At 45.2% G+C, this 24,062-nt stretch overlaps 1 protein-coding gene across 1 annotated transcript in view; it reads right to left on the minus strand.

Annotated features, from left to right (window-relative positions):
• Window positions 1–24,062, minus strand: part of KLHL2 (kelch like family member 2) — a 121,483-nt gene that overhangs the window by 35,694 nt on the left and 61,727 nt on the right. Inside the window, exons 6-8 of the mRNA XM_069977838.1 lie at window positions 6,495–6,604; window positions 1,090–1,206; window positions 204–353 (exon numbers count right to left, since the gene is read on the minus strand). Of these exons, the coding sequence (XP_069833939.1) occupies window positions 204–353; window positions 1,090–1,206; window positions 6,495–6,604 (377 nt within the window). The remainder of the gene's footprint in view (window positions 1–203; window positions 354–1,089; window positions 1,207–6,494; window positions 6,605–24,062) is intronic.

Raw genomic sequence — 24,062 nt, forward strand, 5'->3', positions numbered from 1 at the left:
CGACATGCCCAAAGAATTGACAGAAAGCAGCAGAGCACAACACATTACATTGAGACATTGCTTGGAATTTCCACTTGTTTTACTCCTCACTGTACAAGAAATGTCAGAAACATTGAATAGTTTTCATTATCTGAAGACGGAACAACTGGTTTAATTGTAGTGTATCATGCATCAAATGTAGTAAAAACAGTAATACATCCTACCTTGGGAAGACTGACTGGCGTTCTCTGTCTTGTCCGTGCACTTTTTATCAATGTCCGTTGGTCTCCGGGAAGTAAGTGGTACTTCATGGCTTCGATGAGGTAATCCTTACAGGCACTGCTATTTTTCACTAGCGTCTCCTCTTCTACTCTCTTGACAAAATAAATATATAAATAAAAATTACAAACATTAACAATCTGATTTCACAATCAAAGATACTTCAGACAGTTAGGACAGACTCCTAATTCAAGTGTCAGTGCCATTGCTTTCAACACCAGGGGCTCCTCCCCCTCTGCTCAAGATGTACGGGACATAAAGGAGGTACTGCTGTGCACCGGGGCCACAGCAAAGTCGGAGGCCTGAGAAGGGTACCAGGGAAGGAGGGGGCCATGGTTGAGTGCAGCAGGGCTATAAATCGCACCGGGGCCAGCTGTCTGTGGCAGAGTAGAGTCTGTATATACTGTGGCAGTCTCCTTCATGTACACTGTGCTGGCTCTAGTGTTGTGTATACAAGCACTGCACTGCTACAGTGTAAACAGTCTATATAGATACTCAGATAGTGCAGTGTCTGTATATAATGCAACAGTCCCCTCCATGTAGGGGGTTACTGCAGATTAGGGATAAGTACATACAAAAATAATAATCAAGAATCGTTTATTATTTGAAAAAAATAATAATAAAGAATTGAGAAACTGTTTTGGCCATATCACCTAGCCCTAATCTATGCCTATATGTGTTAAGGTAAATTTCTGTTTTCTGGGACAATAAAATCACCTGTGGTATTCCACACCAAGGTGTATGTAAAAACACTCATTTAATATGCATTTTTATATGAACAGCCTGACAAGTTATTCAGTGAAGATGGGTTGTTATTTTTTTTTTTTTTACCTGCACCAAATAATCTCTTGAAAGTAAAGGAAGGCGGACATGTTCCATTAGATGTGCCATGTGCTCCTGACGCACATCTTTGTCGTGGTTTACCCAAGTAATGACTGCTTCAAATACCTTCAAATTAAAAAAAAGAAAAAAAAAGAGCAAATGGTTATTAAAAACTGGCAATTTGTAATTTTAACACATTTAGTTACCTGTATCTACTAAATGTTTACAACCCGTGGAATTAAATACAGATTTCAGTATTAAACAACCACTAAAAAACAATACATAGAAAAATGTACTGTTTGCCGTGGATATGACATTGTGTAAACCATTGTAACTAAATAAAGGCCGCATCAAATCCACACCATAAGGTACATGTCCCCTATAAGAGTATTCCCATCAGTTTCCATTATCCACAGGATGAGATCTAACAGGTCCATCCTAGGACCCTCACTGATCCTGAAAACGGACATCATTTTTTCCAGAATGAATGGCAGGCATAGCATGTGGTTCGCTACGAGATAACTAAAATAGTCTGAATTCAGCAAATGGTAAGATTTGCCAGCCCCATAGAGAATGAATGGAGTGCAGATTCTTCAGTTGGGAATACCCTTTTAAGATCACTCCTAGATCGCAACAAGAAATATGGGTAGCACAAGAAAATATAGAGAAATCATACAATAAGGAACAATTCCAGCATAGAAAGAAGAATGAATATCTGAGGAATATCTATGGAAAAAAACATAAGGGCTATCATAAAGTTATAAATTAACTCCTTATGGTTTGGGTGAGCTCTTCTAAAAGTCATTCGAACCTTCATTAAATTATAAGATGTGTGACTGGTTGAGTACCTGTGTGATCATTATATGGCTAGGGCGGATTTTTATTCACTTGAAGGATTCTTATTCAAGGACTGCGAGCAGAGATACAGAAAACCCTGAACAATCTAATGCAGTACATTTTAATGTTTCCGTCTTATTGCTATTGTTATTTGGCCTTGGTTAGCACACATTTCAATGAGAGAAATATTTAAGGTCATAGAAACCTCATAACAAACCATTAGACAAAGGCCTTTCATGAGAGAAACACACTATAAAGAGGTATAATGGAAAGCCCTAAAGTCATTCCATTGTATGGAAAAGTGAGCCACTGTCTCTGCATCTAGATTTCTCATGCTTCTCAATCATATGCAGAATACACAGACTCGCTATGCCAGGCTTTTTGAAAAGCATTACAACCTGAGAGGAAAATCATGAACAAGTAATGCCTCAAATGAGCCAGCAGATCAGCCTCAGCACAGAGTCTGAATCTTAATACAATGATTCCGTGATTGTTGTTTTTGACAGGTGGTACAGATTTCCTTTAAATTGGTTGTTTTATTTGGGGGGGGAGGGGTGAGCCTATTTTGGGTTGTAATTAAAGAAAAAAGATTTACTAATATTTGCGCACTCTAGTTATTATTATAAAAAAAAAGAAAATGATGTGAACATACGCTTTGAGTGGTATCAGCAGTAACAGCCTAACGCTGGGGGTTTTAAATGACGATAATTTTTATTTTAAAATTTGTGCTTGCAATTATTCACTGTGAGTTTTAATGACAATATTATACAATTTCAACTGTATTGGGTATAAAATTAGTGGAAAGAGGGAAGAGGCTTACAGGAGACATACAGTGAAAATTTTTTATTAAAGTATTGTATTGGTCCCAAAACGTTATACAAATCCCCAATATACGCTTATTACGGCTGCTGGAGAGGATGATGGCAGGGGGATGCTCAGTGTCCCTCCATTGCTCTGTGTCCCTCAGTGTCCCCCTGCCATCATCCTCTCCAGCAGACACAGCCCGCACAGCTCTGGGAGTCGGATCGTGACATCACCATTTTATCCAGGAAGTGAAGCCTTGATGCAGTAGTACGTGCCGGGAATAAGCACTTTCTAAGCATTCTCCGTAATAAGTGTATATTGGGGATTTGTATAACTTTTGGGGGGCAATACCATACTTTAATAAATAAAAAGTTTCGCCGGACTACTCCTTTATGGGAAACAAATAATTTTTCACTTTACTACAACACTATAACTTGGCTCTTAGACTGTCCCAGTTACAAGTAAAACCCTGCACAAAGGGAAAGTTCTGTTACCAACATACACTAGTTGTAAAAACATGGCATACAGAGTTCTGTGGGTTTGTCTCTGGGCCACCACCAGTGGCGTAGCTATAAGGGTCGCAGTGGTCGCCATGGCGACCGGGCCCCAAGCTAGGGGGGGCCCGCCGACTCCTGCCCCCCCTCTCACCACTTTCTGTCACTGCAGTTCACTCTAATCGGCTGTGATATTGACAGCACAGGGTGAACTCTAGTAAGCAGGCAGCATATTACAAAAGGCACAGGCAGTGCAGCGGGCACCCTCCCTCCCAGGCCCCCCGCTTTCTAAAGCAAATGCTGAGGGCCCTGACAGTCACTTCCACTCACTGTGTGCAGCAGCAGCAGCAGCAGGCCTCTCTCAGCGCTGATGGCCCGACCCTATTCCATGCTTCAGGAGGAGGAGGGAGATGACAAGAAACACCATAGAGGGGGTTACAGGGCAGTCCCGTCCCTCTGCAGAGGAAGCTCCGCCCACTCAATGCCAAAAATCCAGGGGAGGAGAGGAGGACTATGTAAGTGCCTCAGTGTACAGAACTGTGTGTGTGTTCCTGTATGAGTATATATGTGGCTGGCTGTATGTGTATGGCTCAGTGTACAGAACTGTGTGTGTGTTCCTGTATGAGTATATATGTGGCTGGCTGTATGTGTATGGCTCAGTGTACAGAACTGTGTGTGTGTACAGTGTGTGTATGTCCCTGTATGAGTGTATATGTGTATGTATGTATGTATGTATGTATGTGTGTACTGTGTGTGTATGTATGTATGTATGTATGTATGTATGTGTGTGCCTGTGTACAGTGTGTGTGTCCCTGTATGAGTGTATATGTGGCTGTATGTGTATGGCTCAGTGTACAGAACTGTGTGTGTGTACAGTGTGTGTATGTCCCTGTATGAGTATATATGTGGCTGGCTGTATGTGTATACCTCTGTGTACAGCGTGTGTGTGTCCCTGTATGAGTATATATGTGGCTGGCTGTATGTGTATGGCTCAGTGTACAGCGTGTGTGTCCCTGTATGAGTATATATGTGGCTGGCTGTATGTGTATGCCTCTGTGTACAGTGTGTGTGTGTGTATGTCCCTGTATGAGTGTATATGTGGCTGGCTGTATGTGTATGCCTCTGTGTACAGCGTGTGTCCCTGTATGAGTATATATGTGGCTGGCTGTATGTGTGTGTCTGTGTACAGCGTGTGTGTGTGTGTATGTCCCTGTATGAGTATATGTGGCTGGCTGTATGTGTATGCCTCTGTGTACAGTGTGTGTCCCTGTATGATTGTATAAGTGGCTGGCTGTATGTGTGCCTGTGTACAGCGTGTGTGTATGTTCATGTGTCTCTGTCCCTGTATGAGTATTTATGAAGCTGACTGTATGTATGTTCCTCTATGTACAGCATGTGTATGTGTGTGTCCCTGTATGGGTATGCCTGACTGTATGTGTACATAAGACTGTATGTAAGTGCCTGTTATACAGCGTCTGTGTGTCTCTGAATGGTTATATATGTGCCTGTGTATATGTAACTGTATGTATCTCTATGTATGTCTACGTCCATATGTGTATATGGGCCATATGTGACTATTTGAACCAAAACAACATAATTCCCTGCAGTGCACATTTATGTTGTGGGGAGAATTATGATATTTTATGGGGGCTGGTAGGGGGTTTTGTATGCCAGGGCTGCTTTTTAGTGCCAGTCCGGCCCTGTCTCCCTCTCTGTTCAGTTGTATCCGCAATTGCTGATACAACTGAATAGACTTTTGGCAGGAGCCCCCTGCTCCGTCTCCAGCCTCCGGGACTCTTGCTCTGTGTAATACAGGCCGCCACCATACACAGAAGCCAGACCTGACCAGAGGAGGACAGAACCCCAGAAAAGGGCAGGAACCTGGACAGGTGAGATTATTATCCCTAGAACTACAACCCCCATCACGCCCCGGCTAACAGTCATGATAGGAGTTGTAGGTTGCAGCATGTGGCTTTCCAAGTTGCAGGACTACACCCCCCATCATGTCCTGCTGACAGGTTATGATGGGAGTTGTAGTTTTTTGGCTGTCAAAGATTGGTACACAATAAATAGAGAATGAAACAGTACAGTCCATTCATTATAGGGGCAGTGGTACAGTACATGAGGGGGAGGCAGTGGTACAGTACATTAGGATACACAGTGACACAATACAAGAGGTGGAGGCAGTGGCGCAGTACATGAGGAAATAGTGACAGTCCATTAGGACACGGTGCCATATTAGGGGGTTTCACATTCGATTGATTTGATATAAAGTTTTTTGGCCTCTGACTGCGCCCCCAACAGACGGCATAGGGGGGCCCCAGGCTAAAATTCTGCACCAGGGCCCATCAGCCTTTAGCTACGCCCCTGGCCACCACAATACATTGAATGACATGAAACTCCCCCTAATTTTCAATGTAGCCATGACTGCAAAGAAGTAAAAACATTAGAAATCACCTTTGCATTTTAATGATGTGTCTAAAAGCACAAGGTGACTTGTAATATGTTTAAAATTACTGAAGGGATTTTTTGCTACATTCACTTGAACACGCTGGGAATGAGAGCTGCCCTCGGGTCATGAACAGCTGTATTACATGTAAGCAGTTAGGTCTGGCCTCAGCCACTCGGGGGCAGTCTCACCTGTATTCTGTCAAATATCCTTGGGCTGTGTTGCCACATTTGCATTTTTGATTAGTTTTTTTTTTGTTTGTTTACATAATTAGAACCTACATTTTCTGTCCGGGCTGGCTGCAATGTGATCAACATCACCAGGCTTGTCCAATTGTTTATATAATAAGGCTGTGTTTCCCCATATGCATTCATGCTATGATTCAAATGTTGTGGAAACCGTGCCCCTATTCAACCCAAAACTTGGCACTATGTTGCCAATAATCCCAGCGACATTGCATTGGTATTTTGGGGGGGGGGGGGTGGTTACCAGCGTTTGGACTGCAATCTGAATGCATGTGTGGAAACACACCCTAACCTAAGGGTAGCTTCACACGTTCCGTATCGCGGCAGATATTCCGCTGCGGATCCGCAGCAGATTTGACTAAATGAATGAACACAGCATTAAATCCTCACTGTCAAATCTGCTGCGGATCCACAGCGGAATATCTGCTGCCATACGGTACGTGTGAAGCAACCCTAAAGAAGGACTGTTGCTACACCATGCTTTGCCAACTCACAAAGCTAAAACTTCTTATACATTTTTTTTTTTTGCAGTTCTTAAACGCAAATATGTCAACACAGCCTTTTGCTGTAAATAAGAGAATTTACCTTTTCCTCTGAAAGAACGGTAAGCTTATCACTGGCAATCAAGCTGCACACTTGTTCTATGCCAAGATTCAGAAACTCTTCACCTTGGACGATATCTGAAAAGTGCTGTTCTGTAAGGAAAAGAAACATGGAAGAATTATTCATAAATTAGTAAAGATGTTCAAAGTAGTGAGTCTGTGTACAGAAGGATCCTGCAGTGGACAACTTCATCTCCGATGGGGTCTTATCTGCCCGCTTGTCCTATGTTACCATACCACGAGTGAAGCAGCTATCAATTCATTTACACTAGTAAAACCTCTTCCGCTTTCCAAGTGGATTAAAAGCACAAAAAGACTATGTTCACACACTGTTGAAATTGAGTGGATGGTCGTTATTCAATGGCAAATAACACACGTTCTTTCGCAGTAACATAGTTAACAAGGTTGAAAGACAAGAGTCCATAAGGTTCAACCAAGGGGCAACCTTACTGGATTGATCCAGAGGAAAACAAAACCTCCTATCAGGCAGATGACAATTGCCCCATCACAGGAAGAAAATTCCTTCCCGACTCCAATGGAAATTAGAATAATCCCTGGATCAACGTATCACCAAAAATTTAAACACCCGCCATTGTTTTGAAATAACGGACGTTATTTGCCATTAAATGATGGCCATTCACTCAATTTCAACAGTGTGTAAACATAGCCTTTTTGGGTTTTAAATCCACTCCTGGTTTTGGTTGCAAAATACTGACCCAAATACTGTGTGGGAACATGGTTTTCAGCTATTAAAATGAGGTGTGACATAGCTTGAGGAAGATGGGGAAACAGAGCAACAGTATCCATAATATATAAATATAGTACCAATGCTTAACCAGACTTAGATAAATAAATATAACTATTTCATAACCTACCGTATTTTCCGACGTATAAGACGACTTTTTAACCCTGAAAAATCTTCTTAGAAGTCGGGGGGCTCTTCAGAGCATCCAAGCGTCTCATCGGAGAAGCTTGGAGACGCTAGGCTGCAAGGAGAGCTTCTGGAGAATGACAGAGGCACTGGAAGTTCCCGAAGCCGCTATCATTCTCCTGAAGCTCTCCCGGTAGCCGAGCGTCTCCGAGCTTCTCTGATGAGACACTCGGCTGCCAGGGAGAGCTTTGGGGATCTCCGGCGCAAGACGCACGGCTGCCAGAACGGGTCACATGTGAGTTAACTGTTTGTTGTTTTTTAAATTTAGCTGCAGTTAACCCTTGCCTGACCGCAGCCCTGGTTAACATTTTCCAGCGTGTAAAGCGAACCCCTGACAATGTTCTAAAATCAGGTGTCGTCTTATACGCCAGAAAATACTGTACTTGGACTATATAGATCCTCATAAATAACAAAAATGCTTTAAGAGAAGAACCCTACATTAACATTGCTTTTATTTTACTAGCAGAACAGCCATCCCATTGATACTAGTTGAGTTCTGTAACTTCAGAAAGCAGGAGCAGGTCTGTACTCTGGGACTAAAGATAATATTCTAGAATACACCAGAATTAGGGCTTAAAGGGGTTGCCCGGGTTTAGCAAAACATGGCCACTTTTTTCTAGAAACAGTGCCACTCTTATCCTCAGTTTGAGTGTAGTTTTGTTGCCCAATTCAATTAAAGTAAATGGAGCTGAATTCTAATACTACACACAACCTGAGAACAGGGTGGCGCTGTTTTCGCAAGAAAGTAGCTGTGCTTTTTCTAATCAAATAATAGGTGGTACAAGGTTACAACCTGGACCATCGTTTTATGCTTGCATTGTTTAGTTACACTATATGTTTGCAGTTAAACTCCAGGCAAACATATTTTTTTTTAGATTGGCTGGGCCTGCATCAGAAACGGCCAAACAGCAGGACAGAGCGGTAAGATAGCAGTGGTGATGTGAGAGCCTGGGAGTTAAGGGTGCATAAATTTTCAGAGAACCCATCCCTAAGCATATTAAAAAAAAAAGTCCCTTGCCTAGAGTATCCCTTTAAACATATTAAAGCTACCAACTTTGCTAAAATACACATTTGTGCACACTTTTAAAAGTTTTAAGCATGAGAAAAGAAACTGTCCGATGTCTGTAAAGGGGCCTGCGATGGGTTTGTATACTGTAATTTATATTGTAAAAGAAAAAAACTTATGTAAACCTCCCTCTGTTTTGTAAATTTGTTACAAACAAGTTACTTTTTAGCCATTATTAACCATTGCTACCACATAAACTACCAACTCAGTCTAAAAGCAGATAAGAAACCACGGAAAGGAGAGCTCCTTTTTTAACAAATACAGGACTAAAGCTGAAGTGGAAAGTGGATGCCTGAAAGGCAGATTGTCTCATTACTAGAGAGTTAGCATATAACCTTACATTAACCTGAAACTGCTGCATAACTTTGGGGCCAGAAACAAAGGCCGTGCAAGAAATGGCTTTAGTCAGAACAACCATAATAAAACCTTTGTGGAATGTCAGTAAAAGGTTCTATGTCACTGACTTATCATAAACTTATAACTGCTTATACATAGGGTTCACAGAGAGTGCAGTGATGAGCTTATATCCCTTGTATCAGCAAAGCCAGAGGCATCATGGGAGAGGTGGGCCACAATGGGAAAGCCACATCAGAGGGGGCCAGGTGGAATGAAAATGGCAGACAACCCATACATGACACAAAAAGGTAAACACAAGGCATATACAAGGACCTCCACATTATTCTCCAGTAATAACCTATGCTGTACTTCACAGCAATGCTGGAATTTAAATAAATAATAAAAAAAAACAACTACTTATGATATGATAGGTCTTATGATATGCTGCTGCTCTGCACCACTTACCAACCTCTCCCAACCTTATGCTGGGAAGGAAAAATTACATTGATGCTGAAGTGCATCTTTTAAGCGGCACTATCAGCAAGTTCAGCCATATCAACCTGCTGATATGCCGCAGTAGATCATTACCTGAGAAGTGCAGGGCTGCTACTAAATCTTCTCTTCTCCCCCGCATTCCTTGGATAGCTCCTAATTGCCCCTGTGCTAATAAGGGGTTTAGGAGCATTTGGGGCGTCACCTTAAGTGCCGAGTCTGCCTCCTCCATTGCGGCTCGCTATGTACACATGAATATGCATAATGGGCGGCCCAGAGCAACCCCTCAGCCCGCCCGGAGCAACCCCCTCCCGTGCTGCCTAGTCTGCCCCCCTCCCGTGCCACTATGCGAAGCAACCCCCTCCCGTGCTGCCTAGCCCGCCCCCTCCTGTGCCGTACAGCTGACAGCCGATTAGGAGCCCAGGAAAGTATGCTGCTCATTGCCACAGTAGAGCAGCATACTTTCCTGGGCTCCTGATAGGCTGTAAGCTGAATGGCATATCAAAATGATAGTAACACTTTAAAGTGGCTCTGTACCCACAATCTGACCCCCCCAAACCGCTTGTATCTTCAGATAGCTGCTTTTAATCCAAGATCTGTCCTGGGGTCCGTTCGGCAGGTAATGCAGTTAATGTCATAAAAAACTACTTTTAAACTGGCAGCCCGTGCCATTTGGCCGTGGCTTACCTTGTGTTTACATTAGGCTGGCACAACCTCTGTCCCCCCTCCCCAACCTCCTCATCATTAGGAATGCTCCAGGCAGATTGCCTACTATTCATCAGCTGTGTGGGCCCGTCACATGGTTAAGGCACCTGTGTAGTTTTCACTGCAGAGGAATAGGAAAAATGGAGAAGAGGGTGGGGAGGAGGGATGGAGAGGTTGTGCTAGCCTAATGTATACACAAACTAAGCATAGTAGACTAATAAAGCACTAAAGAATTTTTTAAAGACAATAACTGCATCACCTGCTGAACAGACCACAGGACAAATCGTGGATTAAAAGCAGCTATCTAAAGGTACAAGCGGTTTTAGGGGGTCAGATTGTGGATACGGAGTCGCTTTAAACCTAAAAGGGGAACTCTAGCAATCCAATAAAATGAATAAAATAAAATAAAATAAAATGCACAAAAAACCCCAAAACACACTCACTGATCCCCACCGGATCTTTGACACCTTTCCCACTTGTCTACACTGCTCCTAACCTCAGATTCAAACTTTTACAAATGATCCAAGTCTTACATCATGGTAACTCCTGGGAAAACTAAATCTCCCAGCATGCACTGCACCTCAGAACTTGTAGTATCTGCCCACCACTGGCACAATCTGATTCTGCCTTGAACAGCAATCTATCTTTTGGTCTATCTATTCATCTAGATAGATTAGAGAAAGAGAGAGATGAAACAACAGTGTTGTCTTTCCCTTATACTGCTCAGAAGAGGCTGTTATTTCCCCGCCCTTGGTCAGGCAATCACTGTGTGATGTATTGGTGAGCAGCAATACAGATGAGTTACATCTGTTAAAGCTTGCCTGACAACAGAAGAGACAGATCATGTGACCTCTGTCTTAAGGCCCTATTCCACCAACAGATCTGACGACAGATTATCTGCCAAAGATTTGAAGCCAAACCCAGGAACAGACTATAATCAGAGAACAGATCATAAAGGAAAGACTGGATTTCTCCTCTTTTCAAATCCATCCCTGGATTTGGCTTCAAATCTTTGGCAGATAATCTGTCGTCAGATCTGTTGGTGGAATAGGGCCTTTAGATGGGAGGGGAAGGAAAGAAAAGCCAAGACAGAGTGGACAAGGTACTGAGGATTTTCAGCAGCTTCCGGTTGTGAGTCAGGATGTGCTGCAGACACTCAGACAAAATTTATGTAAGAGAAACCTATTAAAAACAAGCTTCGATAATGGATAGGGATCAAACAGGGTTATTCTTTACAATGCAAAGAACCAACTGTGTAGGAGCCTCCACAAAACAGAAGTTCACAAACACCAGCGCTATGATACCAGACTGGGAGTCACCCGCTTTTCTCCCCAAATAAATAAATTATAAAATACAAAGTGCCAAGCGCAGGTAAACATGTGCTGTAGTACTATAAGTGCAACAATAGGTCTCTTTTTATATAATTGCACGCTGTATGTCACTATGAAATGGATAAAAGTGAACTACAAATGAATACTAAAGTTCCAAGCATAGATATTATGAGCTGTAGTACTAAAAAGGCAATGATAAATCATCAGGGTAAAGGCAAACGCTTTACTTTGCTGAGTCTGTGAACCTTTTTACTTGGGGAGATTAGCCGCCGGCCGGGGCATCCCTATCCAAATAGCTTGGGAAAAGATATTGCACATTTCTGCACCATAATTGGACCTTGGAGCAATGCCGACGTACCAGATGTCGGTCTGCCATTACCACCAACATTGAAGGACTAATACGCCTATGCACTACTTCTAAAGTTACTTTAATCTATTTCACAGTGATATCAAGCATACAACTATAAAAGAGTTTTATCATTGCCTTTTTTAGTACTACAGCTCATAATATCTATGCTTGGAACTTTAGTATTAATTTGTAGTTCACTTTTATCCATTTTATAGTGACATACAGCGTGCAATTATATAAAAAAAGAGACCTATTGTTGGACTTATTGTACTACAGCACATGTTTACCTGCGCTTGGCACTTTAGTATTTTACAGTGTTAATCTTTCTTAAATCGGTGCTCTCCCTTCAGAGTGTTGTATGAAGGTTTTGTAGGAACTAGAGATGAGCGAACCAGGTTCGGGTTCGAGTCGATCCGAACCCGAACGTTCGGTATTTGATTAGCTGGGGCTGCTGATGTTGGCTAAAGCTCTAAGGTTGTCTGGAAAACATGGATACAGCCAATGACTATATCCATGTTTTCCACATAGCCTTAGGGCTTTATCCAAGTTCAGCAGCCACCGCTAATCAAATGCTGAAAGTTCGGGTTCGGATCGACTCGAGCATGCTCAAGGTTCGCTCATCTCTAGTAGGAACATATCTGCTTTAACACTCACAATAGGGCTGGGCGATATTGGCCTAAATCAATATTGCGGTTTATCGCATATGTAGCTGCGGTAACGATAATTGGACAATAACTATGACACGCCCCTTTGTAAGCCACACCCACTTGGCTGTGCCAAGCCACACCCTTGTAAGCCACACCCTTTTACAAGCCACACCCACTTGGCAAACTGGGGAAAGTTTGTTTCAATAAAGTTAAAAAAAAAGTGCAGTAACTCAATGAGCAGCAACCCAAACTGTGTGCACACTACAGGACGTGTATATACAGGTATACAGCATACAGCTATGTGCACACTACAGGACGTGTATATACAGGTATACAGCATACAGCTATGTGCACACTACAGGACGTGTATATACAGGTATACAGCATACAGCTATGTGCACACTACAGGACGTGTATATACAGGTATACAGCTATGTGCACACTACAGGACGTGTATATACAGGTATACAGCATACAGCTATGTGCACACTACAGGACATGTATATACAGGTATACAGCATACAGCTATGTGCACACTACAGGACGTGTATATACAGGTATACAGCTATGTGCACACTACAGGACGTGTATATACAGGTATAAAGCATACAGCTATGTGCACACTACAGGACGTGTATATACAGGTATACAGCATACAGCTATGTGCACACTACAGGACATGTATATACAGGTATACAGCATACAGTTGTGTGCACACTACAGGACGTGTATATACAGGTATACAGCATACAGCTGTGTGCACACTACAGGACGTGTATATACAGGTATACAGCATACAGCTATGTGCACACTACAGGATGTGTATATACAGGTATACAGCATACAGCTATGTGCACTCTACAGGACGTGTATATACAGGTATATAGCATACAGCAATGTGCCCACTACAGGACGTGTATATACAGGTATACAGCATACAGCTATGTGCACAATACAGGACGTGTATATACAGGTATATAGCTATGTACTATAGGTACCCAGAGTATATATGATGGGTATATAGTATATACAGGTGACAGTACAGGGACGTACAGTATATATGTATAGGTGACAGTACAAAGGCACTGTTATGGGGACATTATGAGTGGCACATTATAGGGGGCTGCAGATGGCGCTGCACTGACACGCTATGAAGATATCTATCTCCTATCTCTCTCTCCTCTACTATATGAGGGGGCGGGCAGCGGTGTATGGGTACACAGTGGGGGCGGGCAGGGGTCTATGGGTACACAGTGGGGGCGGGCAGGGGTCTATGGGTACACAGTGGGGCGGGCAGGGGTCTATGGGTACACAGGGGGGCGGGCAGGGGTCTATGGGTACACAGGGGGGCGGGCAGGGGTCTATGGGTGTACAGGGGGGCGGGCAGGGGTCTATGGGTATACTGGTGGGCGGGCAGGGGTCTATGGGTATACAGTATACAGGGGGGCGGGCAGGGGTCTATGGGTATGGGACCTGTAGTTCCCTCAGTAACAGTACAGGACTGTAATATAGGAGGAATAATGGGCTCCAGCAGGCAGGAGACCACACACAGCAATAACTTCTCCTGCCTGCTGAGGCCCATTATTCCTCCTATGTTACAGTCCTGTACTGTTACTGAGGGAACTACAGGACAGCCGCCCCCATGTGCTGCTCCTCCACCTTCAGCTCTGACATGGTCTCTTCCCTGCACACACAGGACAACGTGTGCAGCGCTCGCTCGCCGGTCGGGGGGATTGGGGGACCGGTACCAGTCCCGTCCGAGTGCCCTTCTCCCCCAGCCAGCGAGCGCTGCACGTTAATGTTCTGTGTGTGCAGGGACGCCGGGCGGGCGCTCGGACTGGATGGGTGTGGGCAGAGGGCTGTGCACTCGGGCATTCTCACCTGGGCCCTGCTGCTCCTCCACCTCCCGCTCAGATTTCGGCGTCCCTGCACATAACGTGCAGCGATCACGCCGGGCCGCGAGTTTGTGTGCAGGAGCTCTCTGGAGATAAAAATAAAAAAATAAAAAATTACCGCAGATACCGTCCTGGCTAGGTTGAGGTTGGTTAACCGACGCCAGTGACGGTATCTGTATTTTTGCGGTATACCGCCCAGCCCTGTATAGTTAGCAATGTCCGTGCAGCCCTTGCTGTATATAGTAAATAATAAACTGTATACATTACCTCTCATGCTCCCTGGTATCTTCCTGGCTTCTCACCAGCCACCGGTACAAGTTCAGAGCCGGTCTCTGAAGGCTCAGGCTGCTCAGCCAATCACCGGCTGCGGCGGTACTGTTCCGGCCAGCAGCCTATCACTTCAGAGACCGGCTCTGAACTTGTATCGGCGGCTGCGGGGGAAGCATGGAGAAGCAAAGAGGTTACAGAGGAGCGTGGAGAGGTAACATACAGAGTTTATTATTTTCTTTACAGACTCATCAGCCGTTGATCGCGCATCACTATTGCATGTAGCGATGCGCATCCGGCAGCTGATGATTTTAGGGCAGCATCGGAAGGCATGACCAGCCAATCATTGTCTTTATTACATGGAGCAATGATCTGCTGAATCGGCAGATCCGTGTAACTTTAGAGGCATACCAGACATGTTAAGACTAAATAACCACAGCTAACCAGTAACAAAGTTGTAGATCATAAAGGTATATAAGCGCTCTCTGCTGCCACCTCTGTCCATGACAGGAACTGTCCAGAGCAGCAGCAAATACTCTCCTGCCCCCAAGACTAGAAAGAATACAACACTTCCTGCAGGACATACAGCAGCTGGTAAGTACTGGAGGACTTGACTTTTTTTTTTTTTTTATAGAAATAAATTACCTCTTATTATCTCTGGCACCAGTTGATTTGAAATAAAAAAAAAATATTTTGGGTGAACATCCCCTTTTATATCAACAGACCAGTGAGGGAATGCAGATGCCGTGGACCTTTTTTTTAACCGGCACCCAGTTCCCAGTGTATACACTATGGCTGTGATTCTATGCAATCTAATGTAATGCCGCAGTGGCAATAAACTACTGCTGTGTCTGCAAACTGCAAAAACGGTCGTTGTTTAAAAGGGGGTTATCCAGAACTACAAAAACATGGCCACTTTTCCCCCAACTGCTCCATTTATCTCAATAGAACGGAGTTTCAAAAGCCCACCCATTATGGAGACAACAGTGGGGGGGAAAGTGGCCATGTTTTTGTAGCGCTGGATAACCCCTTTAATGAAAAAATACCCTGTGTGAACGTGGCCTCAGAGCAGGAAGCAGAGTAATGACGGGTTTAGGTGTAACTGTCATGTCACACAACTGTACAGAAAGCAAATAGTATAAGTGATAGGAAACTGACTGGTTTTGGGAGGCAAAAAAGTCTCTTTCTGTCCTCATAAAGCTGCCCCCCCCTCCATAGGTTATAAATGACAGTTACACTATAACACTATTTTATAGCTTCCATATAAATTATGATGGGGAGGTTGTGAGACGCCTAACAGCGGCATCTACCATCCAGAACATAGGAGCCATCTAACAGATATATTGGGAGCTCATTCATGATGGAGCCGTCAGGTTGTACAACCCTCAGCATCTACCATAAAGCATCATGTCAGCCTGGGAGGGGGTGTATTCCTGATTATCACCATAAATAAAGCCCCTCTATAGACCCCGTCCTGCACTACCAGGCAGACAAAACACTGGTTATTACTTTTATTTACTAATGGGACTAAAAGTGGAGCAGAGAACAAATCCTGTAATCTTATAATGTAGAAGTCCAGTGCAGGTACATATAGGGGGAGATTTATCAAACATGGTGTAAAGTGAAACTGGCTCAGTTGCCCCTAGCAACCAATCAGATTACAGGTTTCATTGCTCACAGACTATGGAAAATGAAAGGTGGAATCTGATTGGTTGCTAGGGGCAACTGAGCCAGTTATACTTTACACCATGTCTGATAAATCTCCCTCATAGTATTCATCTCTGAGTGCTCTGGCCACACCCACTGCTTGTGATGTCATCATGACACGTATGAGGATGATGTCACAATAGAACCTGATTGTGGAAATAAAACCAAGCTGCACCCTGACAGCAGTGTTAGTCCAGGCTAACTTTTGTTGGAGTTGGAGTGTTGGAGAGTCTCTCAGGATGACAATCAGGAAGAGAAAGATTTCGATTGTGGCCCAGCCACCAAACCCTGCCCCACCACCACGCCCCGCCCCATCCAACCCTGCCCCACCACCCCGCCCCGCCCCATCCTACCCTGCCCCACCACCACACCCCGCCCCATCCAACCCTGCCCCACCACCCCTGCCCCACCACCACGCCCCATCCAACCCTGCCCCACCACCCCGCCCCGCCCCATCCCACCCCGCCCCATCCCACCCTGCCCCACCAGCAAGACCGGCTCGCATGCTCAAGAGGGCATACAAGAGTATCTGCGAGCCCATGGAGGTTGGCGGACGCCAATTTCCCGATGATGTGGAGATGGTGGATGTATCAAAGAAGAAGAGGAGGAAGATTTCCACATCTCGCCTGCCGGCGGTGGAGGACATGGAGGTGGACTGAAGGCTGCAGATTGAGGATCTACCTACATACAACATCTATTGGGACTCATCTAGAGGTAAGAGCCTGACAGTGACAACCCTCTCATCTCTGACTGTTCTACAACTGTGAAAAGACAAAATGTTCATTTTCTCACTCATTTATTTCTCTTATTTCTTTGCAGTTTCCCAATAACCTCTATAACATCTGAGGCTCCTGAAGACTCCAACAGAGAGGAGACCATCTATATTATCTGAGGCTCCTGAAGACTCCAACAGAGAGGAGACCATCTATAATATCCGAGGCTCCTGAAGACTCCAGAGAGGAGACCATCTATATTATATGAGGCTGCTGAAGACTCCAACAGAGAGGAGACCATCTATAATATCTGAGGCTGCTGAAGACTCCAACAGAGAAAAGACCATCTATTAGATCTGAGGCTGCTGAAGACTCCAACAGAGAGGCTCTCATGAAGACTCATCCAGAGAGAAGACCCCAGTTAAGCAGACCATCAGTAGCCGACCACTCATCCTCACAAAACTTTTGCAATTTATTCAATTATTAATAAATATATATTTTTATACCAAGTTTTCTTTTTTTAAACTTTGTTTCTTCCACAGGTCTTATATAGTTTTTTTTTTCTGTAAAAAAAAGGCTAGGGCTTTTTTTTTGGAGATAGGTGTTATTGTCCACACAGTATGCCCCTACACTGTAGCCCACTCTATACGGTAGATAGCCGCCATACTGTACGTACCACTGCTGCTAGGTTTCTATAATAAAGGGTTCTCTGTAGTTTGGTTCCCATAGGGTGTGTGTGTGTGTATATATATATATATATATATATATATATATATATATATATATATATATATATATACACACACACATATATATTTTTTTTTTATTTAGTGTGTCGGGAGGCTGTTACTGCACAACTGCAACTCCCAGCATATTTTCTTGTGCACTACAACTCTTAGCATACTTCCTTGTGCACAAGGAGGTATTCTGGGAGTTGTAGTGCACAAGGAGGTATGCTGAGAGTTGTAGTGTACAAGGAGGTACAGGGGAATTAAAAATTGTAAAAAAAAAAAAAAGTGTTCAACCTCTTAAGGACGCATGAGGTACCCGTACGTCATACGCCCATAAGAGGTGTTCAGAGCGGGGTCGCTGCCTCGGTCCCGGGTGCCGATTGTAGCCCGTGCCCGCGGGTGTTAGCGGGCACGGTCTGATCGCCGTGCCCGCTAATACAGTAATCAGATGCAGCTGTCAAAGATGACAGCTGCATCAGATTACCGAAAGCAGCGCTTCCCTGGTTTCTACTGGCGGTCTCCGTTACTGGTGACAGCCGGGGTCTCCGCCAAAATGGCGCTGATCCCGGCTCGGCACTCGGATGCTTTCGGCTGCAGCAGCCGAAAGCATCAGAGTGCCGATCTCATTGATCTTTGCTGTATAACTATACAGCAAAGATCTCAATGAGAGATCAGTCTGCATATACTTGAAGTCCCCTAGGGGGAATAACCGTAACCCTAGGGGGGGGGGGGGGGGGGGGGGGGGGCTTCTAGCATAAGTGTTAAAAAAAATAAAAAAAAAGTGTTATTAGTAAAAAGCCCACTCCCCTAATAAAAGTCTGAATCACCCCCCTTTTCCCAGGTTTTAAATAAAAGTAAATAAACAAATATGTTTGCTATTGCCGCATGCGTAATCGCCCGAACTATTAATTAATCACATTCCTGATCTTGCACGGTAAACGGCGTCAGCGCAAAAAAAATCCCAAAGTGCTAAATTGCTCATTTTTGGTCGCATTAAATCCAGAAAAAATTTAATAAAAGTGAGCAAAAAGTCGTATATGCGCAATCAAGGTACCGATAGAAAGTAAACATCATGGCGCAAAAAATGACACCTCACACAGCCCCATAAAAGCGCTATAAGCCTGGGAATGGAGCGATTTTAAGGAACATATATTTGTTAACAATGGTTTGAATTTTTTACAAGCCATCAGATACAAGAAAAGTTATACATGTTGCATATCGTTTTAATCTTGAGGACTTGAGGAACATGCACAACAAGTCAGTTTTATCCCAGGGCAAATGGCGTACAAACAAAAAAACCCTAAGGGTATAAACCCACACACCGTATATGCAGCGTATTTACTGCTGCGATACGCAGCAAACTCGCAGCAGTTTAGATCTAAATAACTGAACACAGCATCAAATCTGTACCAACAAATCTGCTGCGTATTTGTTGCATATCTGCTGCGTATACGGTGTGTGGGTTTATACCCTAAATTAAAAAAGTTTGTTTTTTTGTTCAATTTCACCACACATAATTTTTTTTCTGGTTTCGTAGTATACTTTATGCAAAAATTCAGCCTATCGTTGCAAATACAATTAGTGACACAAAAAATAAGGGCTCATGTGGGCCTTTTAAACACGAGGAAAAAACAAAAACGCAAAAACAAAAATTGGCTCAGTCTTTAAGAGGTAAAAAATAAAAAATCACAATACAAGTTCTAATAATCCCCGCCTTTTCCTTTTGTTCAAAAAGCATAAAAGTAAAAAATAAATAAACATTTGGCATTATTGCATGCGTAACTGTGCAAACTATAAAATGTAACAAACAAAAAAAAGTCACAAATAAAAATGTGGTACATGGGGGCCTCCGGTCCTGTGCTCCTCCTGACCCGGCGACTCCTTTCCCCTAATGTAGGGAAAAGGAGTCACTGGGCCAGGAGAAAGACTGTGTGCGGCTGCCTGGGGTGTCCCATCCTATCCCCGGGCAGCACGCGCATCAGTGAACTCTCTGTGCGCCTGTAGCCGTGACTTCCGAAACAGGGAGCACGCGTTAGAGACACTCCCTCTGCCGGAAGTCCCAGCCCGGCGCACAAGGAGTTCTCTGATGCGCTGCTCGGGCATAGGACGGGACACCCCAGGCAGCCGTGCATCATTCGGGGGCCAGACGGAGCCTGCAGGTGGAGAGAGGCTGGACGGGAGTTGTGTTTTTTTTTTAAATCTGCTTTGCACAGAGGGGAGAGGGGGGCCATCTATAAGGGGACAATATAGGGCGAGAGTGGGCCTATAGGGGGAGAGGGGAACATAGGGGAGAGGGGAACAACATAGGGGGAGAGGGGGATATATATAAGGGGGCAATATAGGATGAGCCATCTATAAGGGAGACAACATAGCATAAGCCATCTATAAGGGCGACAACACAGGGTGGCCATCTATAAGGGGGACAACACGGTGGGCCATCTATAAGGGGAACAATACAGGGGGGGGCAATACAGGGGGAGCCATCCATAAGAGGGACAACATAAGGGGGTCATCTATAAGGGGGACTACACAGAGGAGGGGGGGGGGCTCTTATGTAGATGCACATGGGCGCATCTATATGGAAGACTAAATAAGGAGCCACCTATAAGGTGGCTACATAGATGGGGGCATATATCATAGGGGATACACAAAGCGGGACCATCTATAAGGAAGCTACATAGAGGGCGGGGGCAAATACTATAAGGGGGTCACATAGAGTCAGCCTACCCACTAAATGAGGGTGTACAGATGTGCAGTTTGTAGAGAAAGGAGGAGGATGGTGACAGCCTAATATGTTTGTCTGGCAGATTCTGTGGATCGTGGCTCGGAGAAGTTCTCATAATGACCCAGGACAGATGGAGAAGAAAATCAAAAGGGAAAAACTCTGATCAGAGAAGACGTCCCCTGTGAGTCACCTGATGTAAATGCACTGTAATGTATATGGTGTACAGAGCTGTGTGGAGCGGTGTCCACCTCTATATGGTGACTGTATAAGGGGATATTGGTCTATTTGAAGTGGATTTTATTGAGTAGCAGCAGCGACATTAGTCCGTATGTGGTGGTATTAGTCAGTATGTGGTAGTATTGTTAAAAGGGGTACTCTGGCCCTGGGGTATTTTTAAGCTATGGCCGTGGAGGGGGTGGTTATGGACGGCGGAGGTCACTTACCTCCCCGGTTCCAGCGCCGGTGCCCGGATTGCTTCCTGGTCTGAGCTGCGGCATGAGACGTGACGTCTTAAGGCAGCTCGGCCTTTAAGCGGGACTCCGCTATGGCCGCTGAATGGCTGAGATGCCACGTCTCATGCCGCAGCTCACACCAGGAAGCGGCCGCAGGGCGGCGCGATCCGGGCACCGACGCTGGAATGGGGGAGGTAAGTGACATCCGCTGTCCATAACCACCCCCTCCCCGGCCATAGCTTAAAAATACCCCGGGCCACGGTACCCCTTTAAACTCAGCACAGTGTTCAGGGCCGAAAACAGTCAACTCTGTACACTGTGTAGTGGTGACGAAATGTAACTGCAGCACCGCTACACAGTACAGAGACAGAACCTTTTGACCCCATTTACTGTGTTATTATCTGTAATTCCAGTCATTGCCGTGATGATACAACATGTAGCCGTGCTGCACTCACAACATTGTCTCATAACCTATCACCGCGCGGCGAGTGGGCCTGTGTGCTCTAAACTGCCAGGGCTGATTTTCAGTCCCAGTCCAGCCCTGGTCTGACCTATGGGGTCCACACCATCCTGAGAATACATGGGCTTCCACAATAGGCACAGGTTCAAGAGGTCAGACCCCTACCAATTATAAAGAGATGGCATACAGTCATGGCCAAAAGTTTTGAGAATGATACAAATATAAATTTTTACAAAGTCTACTGCTTACGTTTTTAAAATGGCAATTTGCATATACTCCAGAATGTTATAAAGAGTGATCAGCTTAACAATTACTTGCCAAGTCAATATTTGCCTAGAAAATTAACTTTATCCCCCAAAACACATTTCAGCATTGCAGCCCTGCCTTAAAAGGACCAGCTAACATCGTTTCAGTGATTGCTCCATTAACACAGGTGTGGGTGTTGATGAGGACAGGGCTGGAGATCAATCTGTCATGATTAAGTAAGAATGACACCACTGGACACTTTAAAGGAGGCTGGTGCTTGGCATCATTGTTTCTCTTCTGTTAACCATGGTTATCTCTAAAGAAACACGTGTAGTCATCATTGCACTGCACAAAAATGGCCTAACAGGGAAGAGTATTGCAGCTAAAAAGATTGCACCTCATTCAACAATCTATCGCATCATCAAGAACTTCAAGAAGAGAGGTTCCACTTAGGGCTGGGCGATATGGGCCAAAATCAATATCGCGGTTTATCGCACATGTAGCCGCGGTGACGATAATTATGACACGCCCCTTTTTACAAACCACACCCACTTGCCATGACAAACTGGCGATATCAAAAAAGTAAAAAAGAACTCACTCAGCAGCAACCCGTGGTTAGTCTATTATCATTATTATTATCATTACCATTTGTCATTATTTGGGGATGTATGACTATAGAGGGGGGGCCGACAGGGGTGTATGACTGTACAGGGGGGATAGGGGTGTATGACTGTACAGGGGGGGATAGGGGTGTATGACTGTACAGGGGGGGATAGGGGTGTATGACTGTACAGGGGGGGATAGGGGTGTATGACTGTACAGGGGGGGATAGGGGTGTATGACTGTACAGGGGGGGATAGGGGTGTATGACTGTACAGGGGGGGATAGGGGTGTATGACTGTACAGGGGGGGATAGGGGTGTATGACTGTACAGGGGGGGGCAGGGGTCTATGACTGTACAGGGGGGGGGCGGGGGTGTATGACTGTACAGGGGGGGCAGGGGTCTATGACTGTACAGGGGGGGATAGGGGTCTATGACTGTACAGGGGGGGATAGGGGTCTATGACTGTACGGGGGGGGGGGGGGGCCGGGGGGTATGACTGTAGTTCCCTCATTAACAGTACAGGAGTGTAGCATAGGAGGAGGAGTGAATGGGCTTCAGCAGGCAGGATAAGCTATAGGAGACATTGCTGTGTGTGACATCCTGCTTGCTGCAGCACATCCATTCCTCCTATGCTAGACTCCTGTACTGTTAATGAGGGAACTACAGGACAGCTGCCGCCAAGTGCTGCTCCTCCAGCTCCAGCTCTGAAATGCCAGCGTCCCGGCACACACACGTGCAGCGCTCGCCGGCCGGATGTGGGGGGCGCTCAGATAGGACCGGACCGGTAGGGGCCTCGGACGGGTGAGGAGAGGTGGTGAGGCCTCGGACGGGACGGGACCAGTGGGGTGGGGGCCTTGGACATGTGAGGTGGGACCGGACGGGTGGGGAGAGCGAGCGCTTGGACGGGACTTGCGGGGGGCGGGAGGTAAGCTTTTGCTGCTGCCCCTCCTCCTCCTCCTCCCGCTCTGATGCCGGCGTCCCTGCACATAACGTGCAGCGCTAATGCCGGGCGGCGCGCATGTGTGCTCTGACGGGACAGGAAGTACAAAAATACCGCAGATACCGTCCTGGCTAAGTTGAGGTCGGTTAACCGACGCCAGTGACGGTATCGGTATTTTTGCGGTATACCGCCCAGCTCTAACTCACAATGACAAAATCTAGTACAGTGAACAACATCTACAGTATATTGGTAAGATTTGTCAACAGTGATCTGTGTAAGTACTAACAATGTCCTTCTGGATCTCGTTTCCTCATTGCTGCCCTTAAAGTGACTGTGCCATCAGGCCCAGGCTGAAGCACTGGAGGCGGGCTGACCCAACCTTAGTGGTAAGAAACCCCAGCCCCACCATGATGTGACTCCATTAGAATCAATGGAACCCTATCATAGAGGGGCTAGGGTTTCCTCTCACTAAGGGTGGGTCAGCCCGCCTCCAGTGCTCCTTTTTTTTTTTAATTCTTTATTTAGAGCAAAGGCAGGGAAACACAACAGCACCCCGGTACACTAGTGCATGTAAAGGAACCTGCACCCACACAGTGCAATTAGCAAAAATAAGTAAAGACGGGGTGCATCATACACCATAATAAGCAGAAACAGCAACTACACAACACACCAGGCGCCGCCGGATTCCCCCCACTCCCTCAATATTTATATAAAGATAAAAGAACATAGACACCTGGGGTACAACCAAAACGAGGGTGGTGAGCCCCAGAATTCAACAGAGAAAAGAAAGTAGCCCTAACCGAGGTGTAGGAAGAGGAACGGGGAGAGAGAAGTAACAGAGGGGGAGGGGAAAGAAAAAAAAAAGTAGGGGGGGGGGAAGGAGGGGAAGGGAGGGTGGAAGAAGGGAAAGGAAGAGACCGGGAGGGTGGGACTGCCCCGCCCCCACTGCCGTGT

The sequence above is a fragment of the Dendropsophus ebraccatus genome, chromosome 7 (assembly GCF_027789765.1).
Source record: "Dendropsophus ebraccatus isolate aDenEbr1 chromosome 7, aDenEbr1.pat, whole genome shotgun sequence".
Taxonomy (NCBI): domain Eukaryota; kingdom Metazoa; phylum Chordata; class Amphibia; order Anura; family Hylidae; genus Dendropsophus; species Dendropsophus ebraccatus.